We start from the raw sequence: 17108 nt of genomic DNA on the forward strand, positions 1-17108 counted from the left end.
CACTCGGTTACTAAAGTAATTGGTGGCTACCGTGTCCGCGAAAACTGAGCATTAATATCTGGTCTAAGACAGTTTTTGATGTACAACTCTTGTATTGTCTCTTAGTGCATTGATACAGAACGCTCAGGCCGGTTGATGTACAGCTGTAATAAGGCTTCACCAAAGCTGCAGACTAAGGATGATGAATGGAAAAATTAAATGTCTAACATTTTTCAAAGCCATTTCTGTTCCCAAAGCACAGCTAATGTCAGGATACAAATATCCTTACAAAGGCGGTGCTCTCATGGCGCAGCTCATGCTAACATTTCCTAATTAACATTAAAGTAGAACTGAGGCTGGTGGGAAGGTCATTATTTTCCAAAGTATTAAGCAAAGTATTCACGAGAACTGATGATGACACCGGATGAGTTAAGTTGTCATCCTCAGGAGAATATGAATGTTTCAAGGTTTAGCCATCCAACTGCGAAACATTTTTCTCCGAACCCTGCAAGTCAAGGGATTCATAAAATAGATTATAGCAAAAATCAAGCAAGATTGTTGATTACGTGAGCAGAATCTGATGAGAGTGTCAGATTGAGGCAAACAAGGCAGGGATGTATTGAGACAATGCAAAAGTTTAGGGTGACTTAGTCTTCTATTTATGCTAGATAGGGTTAGGGTTAGGGTTAGGGTTAGATCCAACGCAAGCTAATACATTGTACTTATTATACCGGCTGGCTAAGATGTATGACGGAATATCGGTATTATGTGATTGGTGTCAACAATCTCCATCCCTGTGCAGTTATGGGACCGACATTTTTAATACTTTGTCTTTGGTAATTGGCGAAAAGATCGAACCAAATTCTTTAAGCGGACTATATGGGCTACTCCCTCTGTCATCGTCTCTGAGCAAATCCAAAAGGAACTTGGTAGCGTTCACTACTTTGTTGGCTAGATGACTCATTGTGCTAAATTGTAAGGCTGCAGCGCCTTTGTGCCACACCTGCTGGATTAGAGATATTCTGTATTTCCTTAAATTGGAGAAAATTAGGCTGACATTGAATGGTTGTTCTGTGAAGTTTCAGGAAGTATGGGGTGGTTTCCTAAAATATGTAAAAGAGACTGATCTCAAATTTAACCCCGATTGAAAAGTAACTGAAAGGTAGATAATTGATGAGCTTTTTGTCTGCTTTTGTGTATTGCTGCACCTTGTTGGGGACATTCTGGAGTGCAGTTGTCCGTGGCTTTATGTCAATATTTGCCTGTGCTTATTTGACCAATGTATGTTTTTATATATATATATATATATATATATATATATATGTATATATATATATATATATATATATATATATATATATATATATATATATATATATATATATATATATATATATATATATATATATTGTCAAGACTTGGACTTTGGAGTGGTTGTTTTCCCGAGATGCAAGTAAAGCTGGACTGGACATGGCGTGAAGGTAGATACATGTTTTATTTTACACTAACAAAAAGAACAAACGAAAAGCGCGCACAAGGCGGAAGTACAAAAACTTGGCTAATGAAACAAAAACTATGACAAAGGCAAAACTATGGACGTGAAACTAATGAACACTTACTGTGGCATGGCATGAAGCATGAATAACAAGGGTGTATAGAGGGTGATGTCGCCAGGAAGACAGCCTGGCAAGTGGGAGCTTAAATAATAGTGACATGATTAGTGACAGCAGGTGCGTGACGCAAAATGTGAAAACGTGAGACAGGTGCGTGACATGAGGATGTGAACCAGGTGAAACTAATGGTTGCTATGGTGACAAAACAAACAAAAGTGCACAAAAAGTCCAAAAACAAAACCGAACATGACTAAAACAAGACATGATCACACAGACATGACATATATATATTATAAATAGGTCATTTTTGTGGGTTACTTGTTTGGGGGAGGACAAAAAGAAAATTGTACATGTCTTTAATCATTTTTCTGGACTGTGTATGTCAAAAATCCAATAAACAAATGTTAAAAAAAGAAGAATACAAAAGATTGACTATTAAATAATTGTGACTCATTTTTTAGGCCAATGTGATCTTTTGGATGAAATTAACATATCTCAGGCTAATGGCATTTAAGATCTTGGCAGTGTTCTGCAAAAAGAGATTTTTTGCTGTGATTTTTCTGCCTTTTAAATATTCTACAGTCTGATTAGCAGCATGATTAATTCTCACTATTTTCATTCAGCGGCAGAGTCATTAGGAGCATGCCACTTCCCCCGATACTAAATGTACTGCATTCTTTATCAGGCATGTAGAAGGCCAAAAAAGGTCTTTGAGGCAATAGCAGCGAAACACGTACAGTAGAGGAGCTGCAGCAGTGGAATTACAACTTGTCTTATCAGCCTAATCTTTCTTTAAAAACCCTATCATTTGCAGAGCACTGGTGCTCAAATACAGGTGGCGGGGGATTTGCTGCCCAACTCTACTGAGCGAGGGGTGACGATATCTGGGAATCAGGACTCCGTAATCCAGTGTGTCAAACTCATCTGTGCAGTGATCCTGGAGGTAGGAAACACATTTTAGTAAAATGATTTTACATCACACTCTTTAGCTGTTTGTTCAGAGAAAAACGTCCATTTTGTTTGCATAATCTGTTTCACTAAAGTGGCGACGGTTTAGGGTATTTTCAACAGGACAGTAAGCCTGTGCTGTAGACTCATGTCTTACCCAGAAGCCACATTTATGGTTTAAGTTTATTTCAAACATGCATACAATTACAATATGATCGATCCCAATTTCCAGTTTGTCTTTTAAACATGTTTGAAAAGGAGTAGGAAGAAGCAGAGCTAATTTAATCGTACCCCTTTTCCATTACACAGCAATTGCTAAGACTTGGATTCACTTCCTGTTCTCAATTTGAACACAGTTTACGTCATAAATAATAACATTCTAAAAAAATTACAAATAAATAGTAAAGTAAGTTGTATTTCATATAGTGAGATGAATAAGATTATCTCATTTTCAATAAGTTCATGATTATTCTTCCTTGTACATAGTAAACACTGTGAGTTTGAACAGTTTCTTAAAATGGATCATATAAGTACATAGTATGACTTCTTTAATAGATCCATTCAATAATTTAATTCCACATACTGATAAACTAAAGTTTTTAAGTGTTGTACGTGCATACCGATGTTTTAAGTAAAAAACAATTCTGAGGTTATATTTTTCCTCTTTCGTTGAGAATAATTGTTGTACATTGTTGGGTATCAGGTTATAGTTTGATTTGTACATAATGTTGGCTGTTTGCAAATTCACTATATTGTTCAATTTCAATATTTTGACTCAAGGACCTCTTTTGTTACACACAATGAATTAAGTGTACTTTTGTAGTTATTTCCTCATATTTCTGCCCAACAACTCAGATACGGTAACACTAGCAAGCAAAACATATTTTGCTTTATTAATTATTGATGTATTTCTTGCCACCTTGTGTTGCATATTTTTATATGAGATTTCCAGTTAATTTTATCATCTAATATTACACCCAAAAATGTAATTTAATTTACTCTTTCAATGTCTACTCCGTCTATTTGTATTTGTGTTTGACTTTCTCTTCTACGGTTACCGAAACGTAATATTTTTGTTTTATGGGGGTTTAAGGATAGTTTTTGTCAAACTATCTTTTTAATTTATTAGTTTCTTCTGTAATTATTTGTATTAAAGGTGCCATAGGTAATAATGTGGACAGAAATGGTACTGCAATCACCGTCAAAATTATGTAGTCCCCTCCCTCTCTCCCTGACTGAGGTTGCCAAATACGCAGTCGAATCCAGCTCGATCGACTGTGCTACTCGAAGGAGCTTCAAGCTTCCACTGCCTCTTACTAGGGGTTGAGGTGTTGGGACAATAATAGCAGAATAAACAAGCGTTTTGTCAATAACAAATCTATAACCAACACATTTTACACAGAAATTAGGCTATTTTTAGGAAGGAAAGCGAAGCGTCTTCACACTAAGTTTTCGTTGCATGAACATACTAGCTTTGTTAGACAAGATCATAGACTGGATTGGACAATATAGTTTACATACGAAATGTCCATTTCCATTTATTACAAGTAATAAGACTGACTTACGTATCAAGGAGGAAATTAGCAAGTTTGGCGTCAGATGAAAAAATTGTCTCCGCCTTCAATCGTCTCCATCCTTCAAAGGCATCACCGATACAAATCCTTGTTTTGTTCCTGGCATTGTTATGAATAAGTTTAGAATCGTAACGACGCCTTTTAGATTTACTAAGGTCTGACATGTTTAGTAACTTTACCAGTGGCAGTAGCTAGACGAAGAGGGCGGTGCATAACTGCCAACCTGGATGTGACACACTCACGTACTTTCTAATTGGTCAAACGGTGGAGGGCGGGACATCGAAATGAAAACAATAACAAGATGTCGGGGCTGTAAATCTAATTTTGAAATTAGCATATCCCGGCTGAATTATTGTTATCAGTTATAAAGGTATTAAAAAAAAACATCATTTATGAATGCCTTTTGACATATCAGGGCCATTTAATGATGACTTGACATGAAATTATTACATATGGCTTCTTTAACTTCTGTGTGTTCTCTCCTGAACGAAAACACAGTTGTATTGTCTGCAACTAATACTAACTTTAAGTCTTTTGTAACTTTACAAATGTCATTTATATAAAGATTGAACAATTTTGGTCCCTGTATTTATCCCTGAGGTACGCCACAAGCAATATTTAGCGTTGTCGATGTGTGTCCGCCTCACTTTACGTATTGGTGTTGGTGTTGGTTAAGTAGCTGCATACCCAGTTTAAGACCAGCCATCTGATGCCATACCGTTTAAAATTTTCATTGAAATATGAGGATTAATTGTATTAAATGTTTTAGTTAGATCCATAAACACTGCCGCTGCACACTGTTTACCATCTATTGCATTGAAAACATATTTTCCGTTATTTTAAAGCCATCGATGTTGAAATATTAGTTAGCTCTGTATCCATAATGGTAAGTGGGTTAGCCTATTTTATTTATATAGCACTTAAGTAGCTTCACATGGGTAAAATACAAATAACAAAATACAATATATGTATAATCAATATCAGAAATATTGCAAATACAAATAATAGAATATTATTAGAAAAAAACTAGAATATTATTAGAAAAAAACATGCCTAAACAAATGATAACAATAATTAACCAAATTTATATAGCATTTTTTTTAGTGACTCTCAGTGTATTACCATGAGAACCCATCATTCATTCACTCTACATTCAATCCGTGGTGGTGGTAAGCTACATTTGTAGTCACAGCTGCCCTGGGGTAGACTGATAGAAAAGTGGCTTCCAATTTGGGTCTACGGCCTCTCCGACCACCAGCAAATATTTATTCACATTTATACACCAGCGTGGGTTGCAAGTGGGTGAAGTGTCTTGCTTAAGGACACAACGACAGTGACTATGATGGCAGAAGATGGATTTGTACCAGGAACCCTTAAGTTTCTGGATGGCCGCTCTGAGTCACGCTGCCCCATGTGTTTTAGCGGCTCCTTGTCTGGATATGTTTTAAAGGCAGTTCAGATGGAAATGAATCAATTTCACCATTTAGGAGCAACTGACTCAAAAGGCCATTTTGTTTAAGGTACAGCAAGTAGTCAGCAGACCAGAGTTACCTAAACAGGTAAGTGAAAAGAGACAAGATCAACAGTACTGGCCAGAGAAGAGACCTTGTAAGTGATGGATAGAATATTGCATTGATTGTATCCTGCTAGGAATAGGGAGCCAGTGAAATGATGCTAAAATGGGAGTAATATGACTGAATCCATGAAATCTTAACAGGAGCCTAGCGGAAGCATATTGGACTTATAAATGAGGTTTTGCTGAAACAGGTAAATAGTGAATTGCAGTAGTCAATACATAACAAAAAGATCATTAATGATCATTTCTACCTCAGAATAAGATATCTTGGAACTGAGCTTAAAAATCTTTCCAAAGTGAAAAAAGTTGTAGCAAGTCATACTTTTGATGTGCTCATCAAGAAGCATGCGATGATCAAATATGACCCCAAGGTTTTTCAAACTGGGGCGCACGTTTGTACCAAGGCCACTTTTGAAGTTGAAGTGTCAGGGGCAATATTTAAAGGGGAACATTATCACAATTTCAGAAGGGTTAAAACCATTAAAAATCAGTTCCCAGTGGCTTATTTTATTTTTCAAAGTTTTTTTCAAAATTTTACCCATCACGCAATATCCCTAAAAAAAGCTTCAAAGTGCCTGATTTTAACCATCGTTATATACACCCGTCTATTTTCCTGTGACGTCACACAGTGATGCCAATACAAACAAACATTGCGGATAGAACAGCAAGATATAACGACATTAGTTCGGATTCAGACTCGGATTTCAGCGGCTTAAGCGATTCAACAGATTACGCATGTATTGAAACGGATGGTTGTAGTGTGGAGGCAGGTAGCGAAGACGAAATTGAAGAAGAAACTGAAGCTATTGAGCCATATCGGTTTGAACCGTATGCAAGCGAAACCGACGAAAACGTCACGACAGCCAGCGACACGGGAGAAAGCGAGGACGAATTCGGCGATCGCCTTCTAACCAACGATTGGTATGTGTTTGTTTGGAATTAAAGGAAACTAACCACTCTGAACTAGGTTTACAGCATATGAAATACATTTGGCAACAACATGCACTTTGAGAGTGCAGACAGCCCAGTTTTCATCAATTAATATATTCTGTAGACATACCCTCATCCGCTCTCTTTTCCTGTAAGCTGATCAGTCCAGTCCAGTTGGAAATGCATCTGCTTTGAGTGTCGCAGGATATCCACACATTCTTGCCATCTCTGTCGTAGCATAGCTTTCGTCGGTAAAGTGTGCGGAACAAACGTCCAATGTCTTGCCACTTTCGCATCTTTGGGCCACTGGTGCAACCTACTCAGTGGCCTAGTGGTTAGAGTGTCCGCCCTGAGATCGGTAGGTTGTGGGTTCAAACCCCGGCTGAGTCATACCAAAGACTAAAAAAAAAAAAATGGGACCCATTACCTCCCTGCTTGGCACTCAGTATCAAGGGTTGGAATTGGGGGTTAAATCACCAAAAATGATTCCCGGGCGCGGCCACCGCTGCTGCCCACTGCTCCCCTCACCTCCCAGGGGGTGATCAAGGGTGATGGGTTAAATGCAGAGAATAATTTCGCCACACCTAGTGTGTGTGTGACAATCATTGGTACTTTAACTTTAACTTTAACTTAACTTGAATCCGTCCCTGTTCGTGTTGTTACACCCTCCGACAACACACCGACGAGGCATGATGTCTCCAAGGTACGGAAAACAGTCGAAAAAACGGAAAATAACAGAGCTGATTTGACTCTGTGTTTGTAATGTATTTGAGAAAATGGCGGATTGCTTCCCGGTGTGACGTCACGTTGTTATGTCATCGCTCCGAGAGCGAATAGTAGAAAGGCGTTTAATTCGCCAAAATTCACCCATTTAGAGTTCGGAAATCGGTTAAAAAAATATATGGTCTTTTTTCTGCAACATCAAGGTATATATTGACGCTTACATAGGTCTGGTGATAATGTTCCCCTTTAACGCCTCTGTTTTAGCAGCATTACTCTCCGTCCAGTCCTTACCTACAGTCAGACAATCCTGCAGTGCATCCATGTTGTGTGTTTTATCAGAGTTAAAGGAGAAATATAACCGTAGATCATCCGTGTACATGTGGTATGAAATGCCTTCAAAATTTGTGGTAGCATGTGTAAAAAGAATATGCCTCAAAACTGAACCCTGGGGGAGCCTGCAGGAAAAGTTGACAGACTCTGACAGCCAACAGCCATAGTTAAAAATCCCCCCGCCCCCTGAAAAAAAAAAAAATATATATATCCTCTCTGGAACTGCCTGCAGACGGAGCGGCTCAGCTTCTTGTCCACTTGGCCTCGGCAACACTCGGTAAACATTAGCTTAAGACACATCCTGCAGCCTTCAAACTTCAATCACACCAGTAAAACACGGTTGGTTGCGCACCGCAGCGTAGATGACAATGGTGACACAGGGGTGGAGCGGCTCAGGACAGGAAGCCCAGCGGATTTCAAATACCAGTGATTGATGGACATGACCGTCACAGAAGGCTTCTCTGGCCCCCAAAAAATTAAATGCGTAAATATCATAACAAATGGGAGACTTATTATCCCCAAAGAAATAAAACCAGGGTCAAACACACTCATGCTTTTTTTTGTAAGACTTGCAACACCGACTTTAATATATCACACGGAGGAAGAAATGGCAGCCATGATTGGATTTGCAGATCATTTTTGTACTCAACCTTGCATTAAAATGCTTTATTTAACCCTGTTTTACAGGGAAATGTCTCATATTTTGAAATACAAAGCTTTAAAGGTATGTTGCTCAACAAGGAATGCTCATATCCTTGCAATGGCACAATTGGAACAGGGGGGACAGAAAAGGGACCTTTCTCTTGAACAAAGATGTTTAATAATTTGTCAAAAAGAAGGAATACACAATGCTGGACATTAGAGGTGGGGTAAATAATCGATTTTAAGATGCATCACGATTTAGACTTGGATGATTATCAAATCGATTAGTAAACGTCAATAATCGATAATCAAAGTATTTATTGTAAATAAAGTAATGCAGTTCTAAAATGTGGCTGACTGCAGCGAGCCACCTCACAGAGAGATCCGACTAGCTCCTTTATTTTAGGGCACTTATGTTCCAGTTTTGCACACATTTCCATTAGTAAATGTGAGAATTCATCTAACTGTTTCTTATTACAAATGCACTGTTTTTTAAAGTTGCAAGTGATAAACGCTTATTTGGTGAAATGAAAAGAAATGTAAAACTGTATTAATATATAACATTTATAAATCCTTCAATAATCGATTTTTAATCGAATGGTAGCTCCTGAATTGAAATCCTAATCAAATTGCAAGGTGCCCAAAGATTCCCACCTCTACTGGACATCTTCTTTTTTTAAATTCCATACATCATATACAAAATGCAGATCATGTATAGTACATAAACCTATTTCAGCGATTGAAAATAGTAAATGGAAACTGCACTTTAATAAGTGAAGTTTAATTTCTGTGCAACCCATTTAAAACCATTTCATTCTTAAGTTGTCAAATGAGTGACTAATACGAGGCTACTGTGGGATGAGGGAATAAGCATGTTGTGAAAATCTTGTTTCCAATGTTGCAATGATAGTTTAAACTTAGCTTAAGGATTAAGGTTTTATGTTGAAGCCTGGGAACAACATTACACTTCAAAGATATTTATTTATTCAACGTTTCGAAATGATTTCTCTCTGTCTACGCACAGCAACGCTATTGACTTGTCTACGGTAACCTTTTCTAATTGCTGTTCATTGTGGAAGACAATATTACATTAGGAACTTGCAGCAAACACGTTGACTGTCACACTGAGTCAAAAGGTTGTGCTCTGATGTTATTGTAACGCTGTAGAACACAGAAAAGAGAAGAGACACATAGCAAGGTCCGTCCATCTTTAGACATCAGCTCAACAGGAAACAGGAGACGAGATTAAAAAAAAACCCACCACAAGCATAGTCTCCCTCCTGTGCTTTCATGGAAGTGCACAAGTCCCTGTTGTTTCAGCACTGCAGCTGGACCTGACTGACTAATTGCTAGTTTGATCCAGTTTGCAGGGGCTTTCTTCAAAGCAAGCTGCATTGGGATTCAGTACCAGCGGCTCCTTGCTTTGGGCTCCAAGATTTAAATTATGCAAATTTATACAAAGAATTTGCTGTGACTGCTACCGCAGAAAAGATGCTTTACATTTTTTTAAGCCCCCTCGCCCCTCAAAACCGTAGCGTCAACTCTGTGGTTAACTCGATAAGATATCCTCATCAAACCATGTCGTGCACAGTTTATAAACTCCTTTTCTAATTGGCCTTTGAAGAGTTTTATCTTGAATTGTCTCTCAGTGAGCCGATGTGTGATTTATCCAGAGAGGAGTCAACGCGGAAGCTGATGGAAACTAAAGCTCCCAGCTATCATCTACTGCAGAGCTTCTGTTATTCAACAAATTACCAATTTGAACCAAAGAAAAAACAAGAACGAGGAAAAAGCTCATTAGCAGTTTAGAACATCATTAATTGTTATTGTGCGTCAATGTAGCGTGCAGCTTCATTGGCTCTCAGAGCGAAAATGTTTGACAGCTTCACTTCACTGCTTGTTATTTTTTACTCCTCAGTCTCCCCCGAAGGGCGCCACCATCCCTTATCGGCCGAGCCCTTCACCAGCCGCCCTCCTCATCGCGGGCAACCAGGTGAGGAAGTAATGAAGTCCCTTTGGCGGGGCATGAGGGGTCAGATTGGATGCTTGCAGTCACATTTCATTTAAGCAGCCAAAATGCATGTTAATGAACACATTGAGCAGGACATAAACACGAAAAGCTCATCGGGGAAAGGTCTAACGATTAGGCTTTAGAAATGTACTTGAATGCTGATCACGCTTGCCAAGTCAAAATGACAAAGAAAGAAAATAAATGAGTGCACATCACAACATAATGTGGTGATCCCCACATACACTTCCATATAAATATGTCCCGTAAAAGTTATGAGGAGGAAAACATGAAATAAAAGCAACCTGATTAAATGTATTTTAGGGGGATGTCATAGCAGCTTTGTCTCAAAATGTCTGCATGCCATAATAGTCATATGTCCCGCTCAATCAGTCGGAGTTTGCTTCTTCCTCAGTTAGACAATCGCCCCTCGTCAGTGTACAGGTAGCAGCCATCAGAGGACAGTCACCTCCTCAGACCATTCCAGCAGTATTGAGTGTGCATCTTTCTGTGCATGTTCAGTGACTAAAGTGGATTCTAGTGTTGATTTCTCTGTGCAAACATTTTTTTGTTTTTTTTCAACATGTTATTCATTGGTATTGCCATATCTGTCACATGCATTCAAGGACTGTTTGAAATTGTTGTACATGGCGAGGATTCACACAAATCACAGTATTTCTATTTGTTGCATTATTTTTGATGTTTTTTTTTTTCAATTTAGTTATAATATCAATCTGTTTTAGTTAGATGACATATGCCTTGCACTGTTTAGTGGATTACTTATTTTACCTTGTTTATGTTTATTGAAACCATAAACATCATTCACATCATAAACATCTTTATTAGTAAAGATGACATTGGCTCGTTGTTCTTGCCTGACAACCGAGGGAGATTGAGGATTTAAACCAGTTGTCTTATGCAGTCTATTAACGGTCACACATTTGGATAGTAGACCTACACCTCCTTTACATGGTCCTTCGAGCAGGATCCTCAACTTCTTCAGTTCTATAATGGCTGTCCTCGTTGTGATGTTCGTCAGCCTTGTTACCTTGATGAATTCCTTTCCCAGGACATCTGCTCCCTTCAAATAAACTCGATGATCATTCCTACAATGGAGGTTGCACTCAGGCTCCTCCTCCTCTCTACACTCCAGAAAGACCAGTGCCTTAGAATGTCAGCCAAGAAGTAGTTTTTTTCAGCGCTGTTGGAAATTAGGGGGGTACCATGACCAAGATGGAAAATGCAAGGTTTTTTCAGCACCCTCGCATTGAGAACAGTTCCTCAGCCTCCCTATCCAGCTCAAAGAACGTCTGTGCAATCTGATGACATTGCTGCTGTGTATGTACCTTATTATCCGCCAGGAAGTACATCCCCTCCCCATCCACATTCCAGTTAACAAGTGACTGATCCAACATACTTGTCATGTCCTGAGGCAGTAGCTGTTCCACCATCTGATGATCCACTGCCTCCAGTATTACATCCTTCCCTCAATGAACCAGGGCTCATGGACACTTCACAGTATGCAGAGCCATACACACTCCCATCTGAACTGCTTTCAACAGAGACTGTATACACAGGACCAACGCCTTATATTGCCCATCTCCCCGAGGATGACCCCCGACAGTTTGCCCGTCTTAAATTGGTACTGGACAATATCCTACCTGAAGACACAACAGAGTGCATGAAGTATAACTTAATTGTTTATCAGAATTATAGGAATGCTGATTCAGATGGGTAATGATGGAAAGACTGAGTTGTAATATGGGTCGCACACTTCACAGTTTTGTTAAAGCTGCCACATGAACTTAAAGCTCAATTAAAATGTTTCATTCATTACATCCACACTCCAATTCCAACTTTGGTGCATTTCTCAAAGTAGCTCTAATACGAAGTCAGGCTTGAGGAAAATTACTCACAACCATCTCACCCACAGTCATCTGGAGATGAGCGTCACAGAGTCAAGCCCAGGCAGCTGAAGTCAGATGCACATCCTACTATAGTATTTACTGGTACAGATCCTACTACCAAGCCACCTGGGACATAACCTCAGTCCGACCTCAGACCATCCATCCATCCATTTTCTACCGCTAGTCCTTTTTGGGGCCGCGGGGGGGTGCTGGCGCCTATCTCAGCTGCATTCGGGCGGAAGGCAGGGTACACCCTGGACAAGTCCCCAACTCATCGCAGGGCCAATCCGACCTCAGACCAAACCCAAGAAATACTGTCATTATTGTCATACAGTGCAACATTATTTTAACAAATTTCAGAAGTTTCACCACAGACCAAACAGCAGCTTGGATCAAATCTGAGAAGTGTTGATAGGGATGTGGAAGAAATCTTTAGAGCAACCACCTCCAGAGACTGTACAACCAGTTACTTATTATCAACATCTTGCTATGAGAAGTAGCCATGCTTTGTTATACAGCAAATGGTCAAAGTCTTCCTCTACAATGGTAAGCAGAAACTTGAGACGCATGCCATTCTTGATGATGATTCTTGAACTGCGACAGTGGGCTACTGATGTGTGGACATTATCAGTCATATGGCCCCTGAACTGACATCTGAATCCAGAGATCTGTGGCTGTCAATAGAAGGAGCAGATCCACCAGATTGAACTCTGAGACTCCACTGGCACTGCAAACCAGATATCATCACTTACAGCCACACAGAGCAGCTTCAGCCTACAATGTTCAACATCTACCGGGTTTTAGCCTGACAGTATGACCCATTAGGGCTGCTCATTCCCTATACTATTCGAGCCAAGAACGAAATAAAGAAGAAAACGTGACTGGGACGATTCTCATCTTCAAGAGGACTTTCTTCAACTAAGCCTGGGACAATAAACTTTATATTGTCCCTAATATCTCAATTGTTGATTTCTCTGTGCAAAGAAATGTGTTTGATACCTAAACTGTGTTTTGACATGTTATTCATCAATACCGCCATATATATCACTTTGGATGGGTACGGCATCTTAATTGCTTTTAATTTGGTCAATGGTGTGCTGTTGCGTAAGTCGGACTGGCGATATATTCAAGGATCATTGAAAATATTTGTATTCGGTGATGATACACTTTTTTTTTGTTATATTTCATAAATTAATAAGACACATTTCCGGGTTTGATATAATCCACAGCAATTATGTCTAAAGGGTGGTATTGAAAGTTCAACCACACTTTCATTGCATCATTGTAGAATGGTGATTAACTCTTAAGTAACTCTTTTAAACTATTATAACATATTTTTCAATAGGGCTGTTAATTGATTAATTTTTTAATCAGATTAATCACACTCTTGAGCTGTGATTAATCGAGATTAATCACAGGTTATTACTTGCTTGTATATTTAGAATTTCTTAAAGAAAATAGCCCAATATTTAGAAACAAATGCAATTTTGTTGTCAGAATGTAATCAAAACATGTTTTTACACGTTTTAATAAACTGCAAGGCATGAATTTGCTTAAAACTTTGTGACAGTAAGAGTAGTAAGAATTAAGAGCACATTTTGAAAGTATATATATGTTATTGTAATATAGCAAACAACGTACAGATACTAAACGCACCCATAAACAACTTAACATGGTGCAGTATTTGCATCTACATTTACTTTTCCTCTTAACCCTTTACTACAAGACACATCATAGAAAGGTATTTGCATCCTTTAGATGCATTAAAAATAAAACTGAGTCAATTACACATTATGAATAGATTGTATTTTACACCCTCTCAGTTGTTTAAAATGGGTACAGTAGATATCAAGTTATTTATAAAGTGTCAGGCAGCTGTAGGAACTCTAATTAATTTATTGTGGGAATGTCAGAGAATAAAGAGTTGTGTCTATTGTGCGATGTGCCGTGGTTGTCCGTTCTAGGCCACCGTAGGTCACGAGACGTGCGTCACCACACTTAGCCGAGTTAGCTGTAAAAAACAAGCTCAGCTTCCTCATGAACATGCCATGATGTCACAGTTAAGGACTACACACCTACAGTCATCAAATAATGGCAACATTTGGGACCCCAGAACCGTTTCATTTGCCGTATGGAGGCAGCGCTTATCACGCTTTCAAACCTTACAAGACCTTTTGTTTGCAGTTTGAAAGCCACAGCCGGAGAAATGAAACACAGGCTACAATAAAGTTATTGAGTTCATTTTCATTTTACAGTCGATTGATTGACTTACTACCATCAGCGCAGTTCTACAAATGTATAAACCTTTTTAATTTCTTTGGAAATCTAATTTAATGGTTTTTAATGACATGTAAAGTCAACATTTTTGCTAAATTAATTTAATGACTTTAAATTCCCCGCGTAAACCCTGTATGTGCATCGCTTTAAGATACTATTTTAAACTCGTTGAGCTCCGATTTTAAGACGGTTTGTCGTTGCAATGCCAACAAATTACGTCAGTTTTATCTTTAGTTCCCTCGGAGTGTCTTTTGAAGTGAAAATGGCCGCCTCACATCGCTCATCTTTGCTCCGGGTAACAATAGGCGCCGACTTCTGGCTTTACGTTCGGCGATATCAAATGGTGTGATTAATTTTGATTCATTTATGATAACGCAATATTTTTTTTAAATGAATCACATGCGTTTTCGCATCAACATTGACAGCCCTAATTGTTTTTAATTGGTAAAAGGGAATCATTTTATTGGAGAAAAAGAAAAAGGCTGAATCTCATCTCTGTCTAGTGCGCCATTGTTTTTTATGATGCATTTTAGCAACCCATAAGGGTTTCAAGGAACAGTCAATCGCTTAAATTTTTAAAAAATGTATTCCACCCTTATCATAAGAGTTATACTGTTAAGTCTATTAAAATCTATCTACCCTCTTTATATTTGGAGATCGAGTATAGTGTATAACCTACATTCTTTTGAATTCAATGTTTTTTTTCCTGCATACAAACAATTTAAATATCTGTTTTGTCTTTTAACCACATAAAAATGTCATTCCTCTCAGAGACATTTGCTAAACCATCACAATTAAAAATACAAACTACAATAGGCATTTTTGCCTTTATTAACAAATTGTGAGAAGAGTGAAGTTGTTGTTGACTTGTTCTGGCCTGACAACCATTAGAGATCAGAAGTTTGGTTCATAGACCAACACCTCGTGGCGCAGTTGCGAGAGTGCCAGCAACCTGAGGGTTCTTGGTTCGATCCCCACCATCTACCAACCTCGTTACGTCCGTTGTGTCCTTGGGCAAGACACTTCACCCTTGCTCCTGATGGGTCGTGGTTAGGGCCTTGCATGGCAGCTCCCGCCATCAGTGTGTGAATGTGTGTGTGAATGGGTGAATGTGGAAATAGTGTCAAAGCGCTTTGAGTACCTTAAAGGTAGAAAAGCGCTATACAAGTATAACCCATTTACCTCTTTTCTCTTCAAATTTATCAAAAATATTTTTGGTTTACAAAACGAGAACTGAACAATCACGCATTTTATCTTTTTATTCTGTCAAACACATTTTAAAACACAAGACGCTTCAATCAATCAATCAATCAATCAATCAATGTTTATTTATATAGCCCTAAATCACAAGTGTCTCAAAGGGCTGCACAAGCCACAACGACATCCTCGGTACAGAGCCCACATAAGGGCAAGGAAAAACTCCCCAAGTGGGACGCCGATGTGAATGAATATGAGAAACCTTGGAGAGGACCGCATATGTGGGTAACCCCCCCCCCCTCCCCCCCTTCTAGGAGAGACCGAAAGCATGAGGTAACTGAGGCCTTCATCAACCTTTTTCTTCTTAATGACCCCACTGTTTTTTTTTTTGTTCTTAATGTATGAGAAATCATGGGTAGAATATCATATTGGTGTTTTTGCTAAGCACTCCACTGACTCTTTTCAGCCTATTTTCAAGCACGTCTGCAGGATTTAAAAAAAAAAATTCTGGTAATTATTAGAAATACAACTAAAATTAGAATTTAAAATCATGGTAAGGCTTATCTCTCTCTGTGTGTGTGTGTGTGTGTGTGTGTGTGTGTGTGTGTGTGTGTGTGTGTGTGTGTGTGTGTGTGTGTGTGTGTGTGTGTGTGTGTGAGTGTTCGTCACGGCTGCTGTTAGGGAAGGCACACACATCTACCCTGCCCTGGAGTGAGTCACAAGATTAGCAAGTGAGACTGGAGACCTGCCGTCTCCTCAGGCCGAGGCGACGTGCAGATACTCGGCATAGCTGTCAGCAGTTCTGACACAGTTCTTTGCTTTGCTGAATGGTGTTGTGTTTGCGATATCCCTCATAATAGGCTTTCAAATTAAATCCAGGAGGTCAGTGAGAGATGGCTTTAATAACGGCCGCATGGTGATAATTGATGTTTGTATTACTTGTCTGGTAGAATGGAGAAGAGACAAGAAGGCTCTGTCGATGACTCATTGCTTATAACCCTGTTAGGTGTGTAAAAATGTCAAAACTGCTGCTTCAAGGACTCATTAAATGTAATACACAAGGAAAAGCTGCTTCAACCATCACATATTTAATTTTAAAAGTTGTTTTGAAAATGCACAATATAAGAATAAATGGTAGTAATGAGCTCTTGTTTCCCTCGTGTGTTTCAAGGTGTTCGAAGCATCTGATTTTGCACCCCATCCTCTGTATTCAGTCGCCCAGGGTGGCCTTGACCTGCAGCAGGTATGTGTCCTCATTTCTCTGAAGTCTAAGAATGTTTTTTGTCATTTTAATATCAAACAATCTCCAAATGTTAGGCGGGGATGGCTGTGGAGGAGCTCGGGTAGCGAGTCCAAATTTAAACGGTCCATCCTCTGGCATGCGACATTAAAAACAACAGCTGA

General features: G+C 39.0%; 1 protein-coding gene across 2 annotated transcripts in view; it reads left to right on the plus strand.

Annotated features, from left to right (window-relative positions):
- Window positions 1-17108, plus strand: part of pcbp4 (poly(rC) binding protein 4) — a 92123-nt gene that overhangs the window by 57519 nt on the left and 17496 nt on the right. For both annotated transcript variants that reach the window (XM_061981155.1, XM_061981156.1), the window contains exons 7-9: window positions 2407-2535; window positions 10234-10308; window positions 16876-16947. In XM_061981155.1, the coding sequence (XP_061837139.1) occupies window positions 2407-2535; window positions 10234-10308; window positions 16876-16947 (276 nt within the window). The remainder of the gene's footprint in view (window positions 1-2406; window positions 2536-10233; window positions 10309-16875; window positions 16948-17108) is intronic.

This window comes from Nerophis lumbriciformis, linkage group LG01, assembly GCF_033978685.3.
Source record: "Nerophis lumbriciformis linkage group LG01, RoL_Nlum_v2.1, whole genome shotgun sequence".
Classification (NCBI taxonomy): Eukaryota; Metazoa; Chordata; class Actinopteri; order Syngnathiformes; family Syngnathidae; genus Nerophis; species Nerophis lumbriciformis.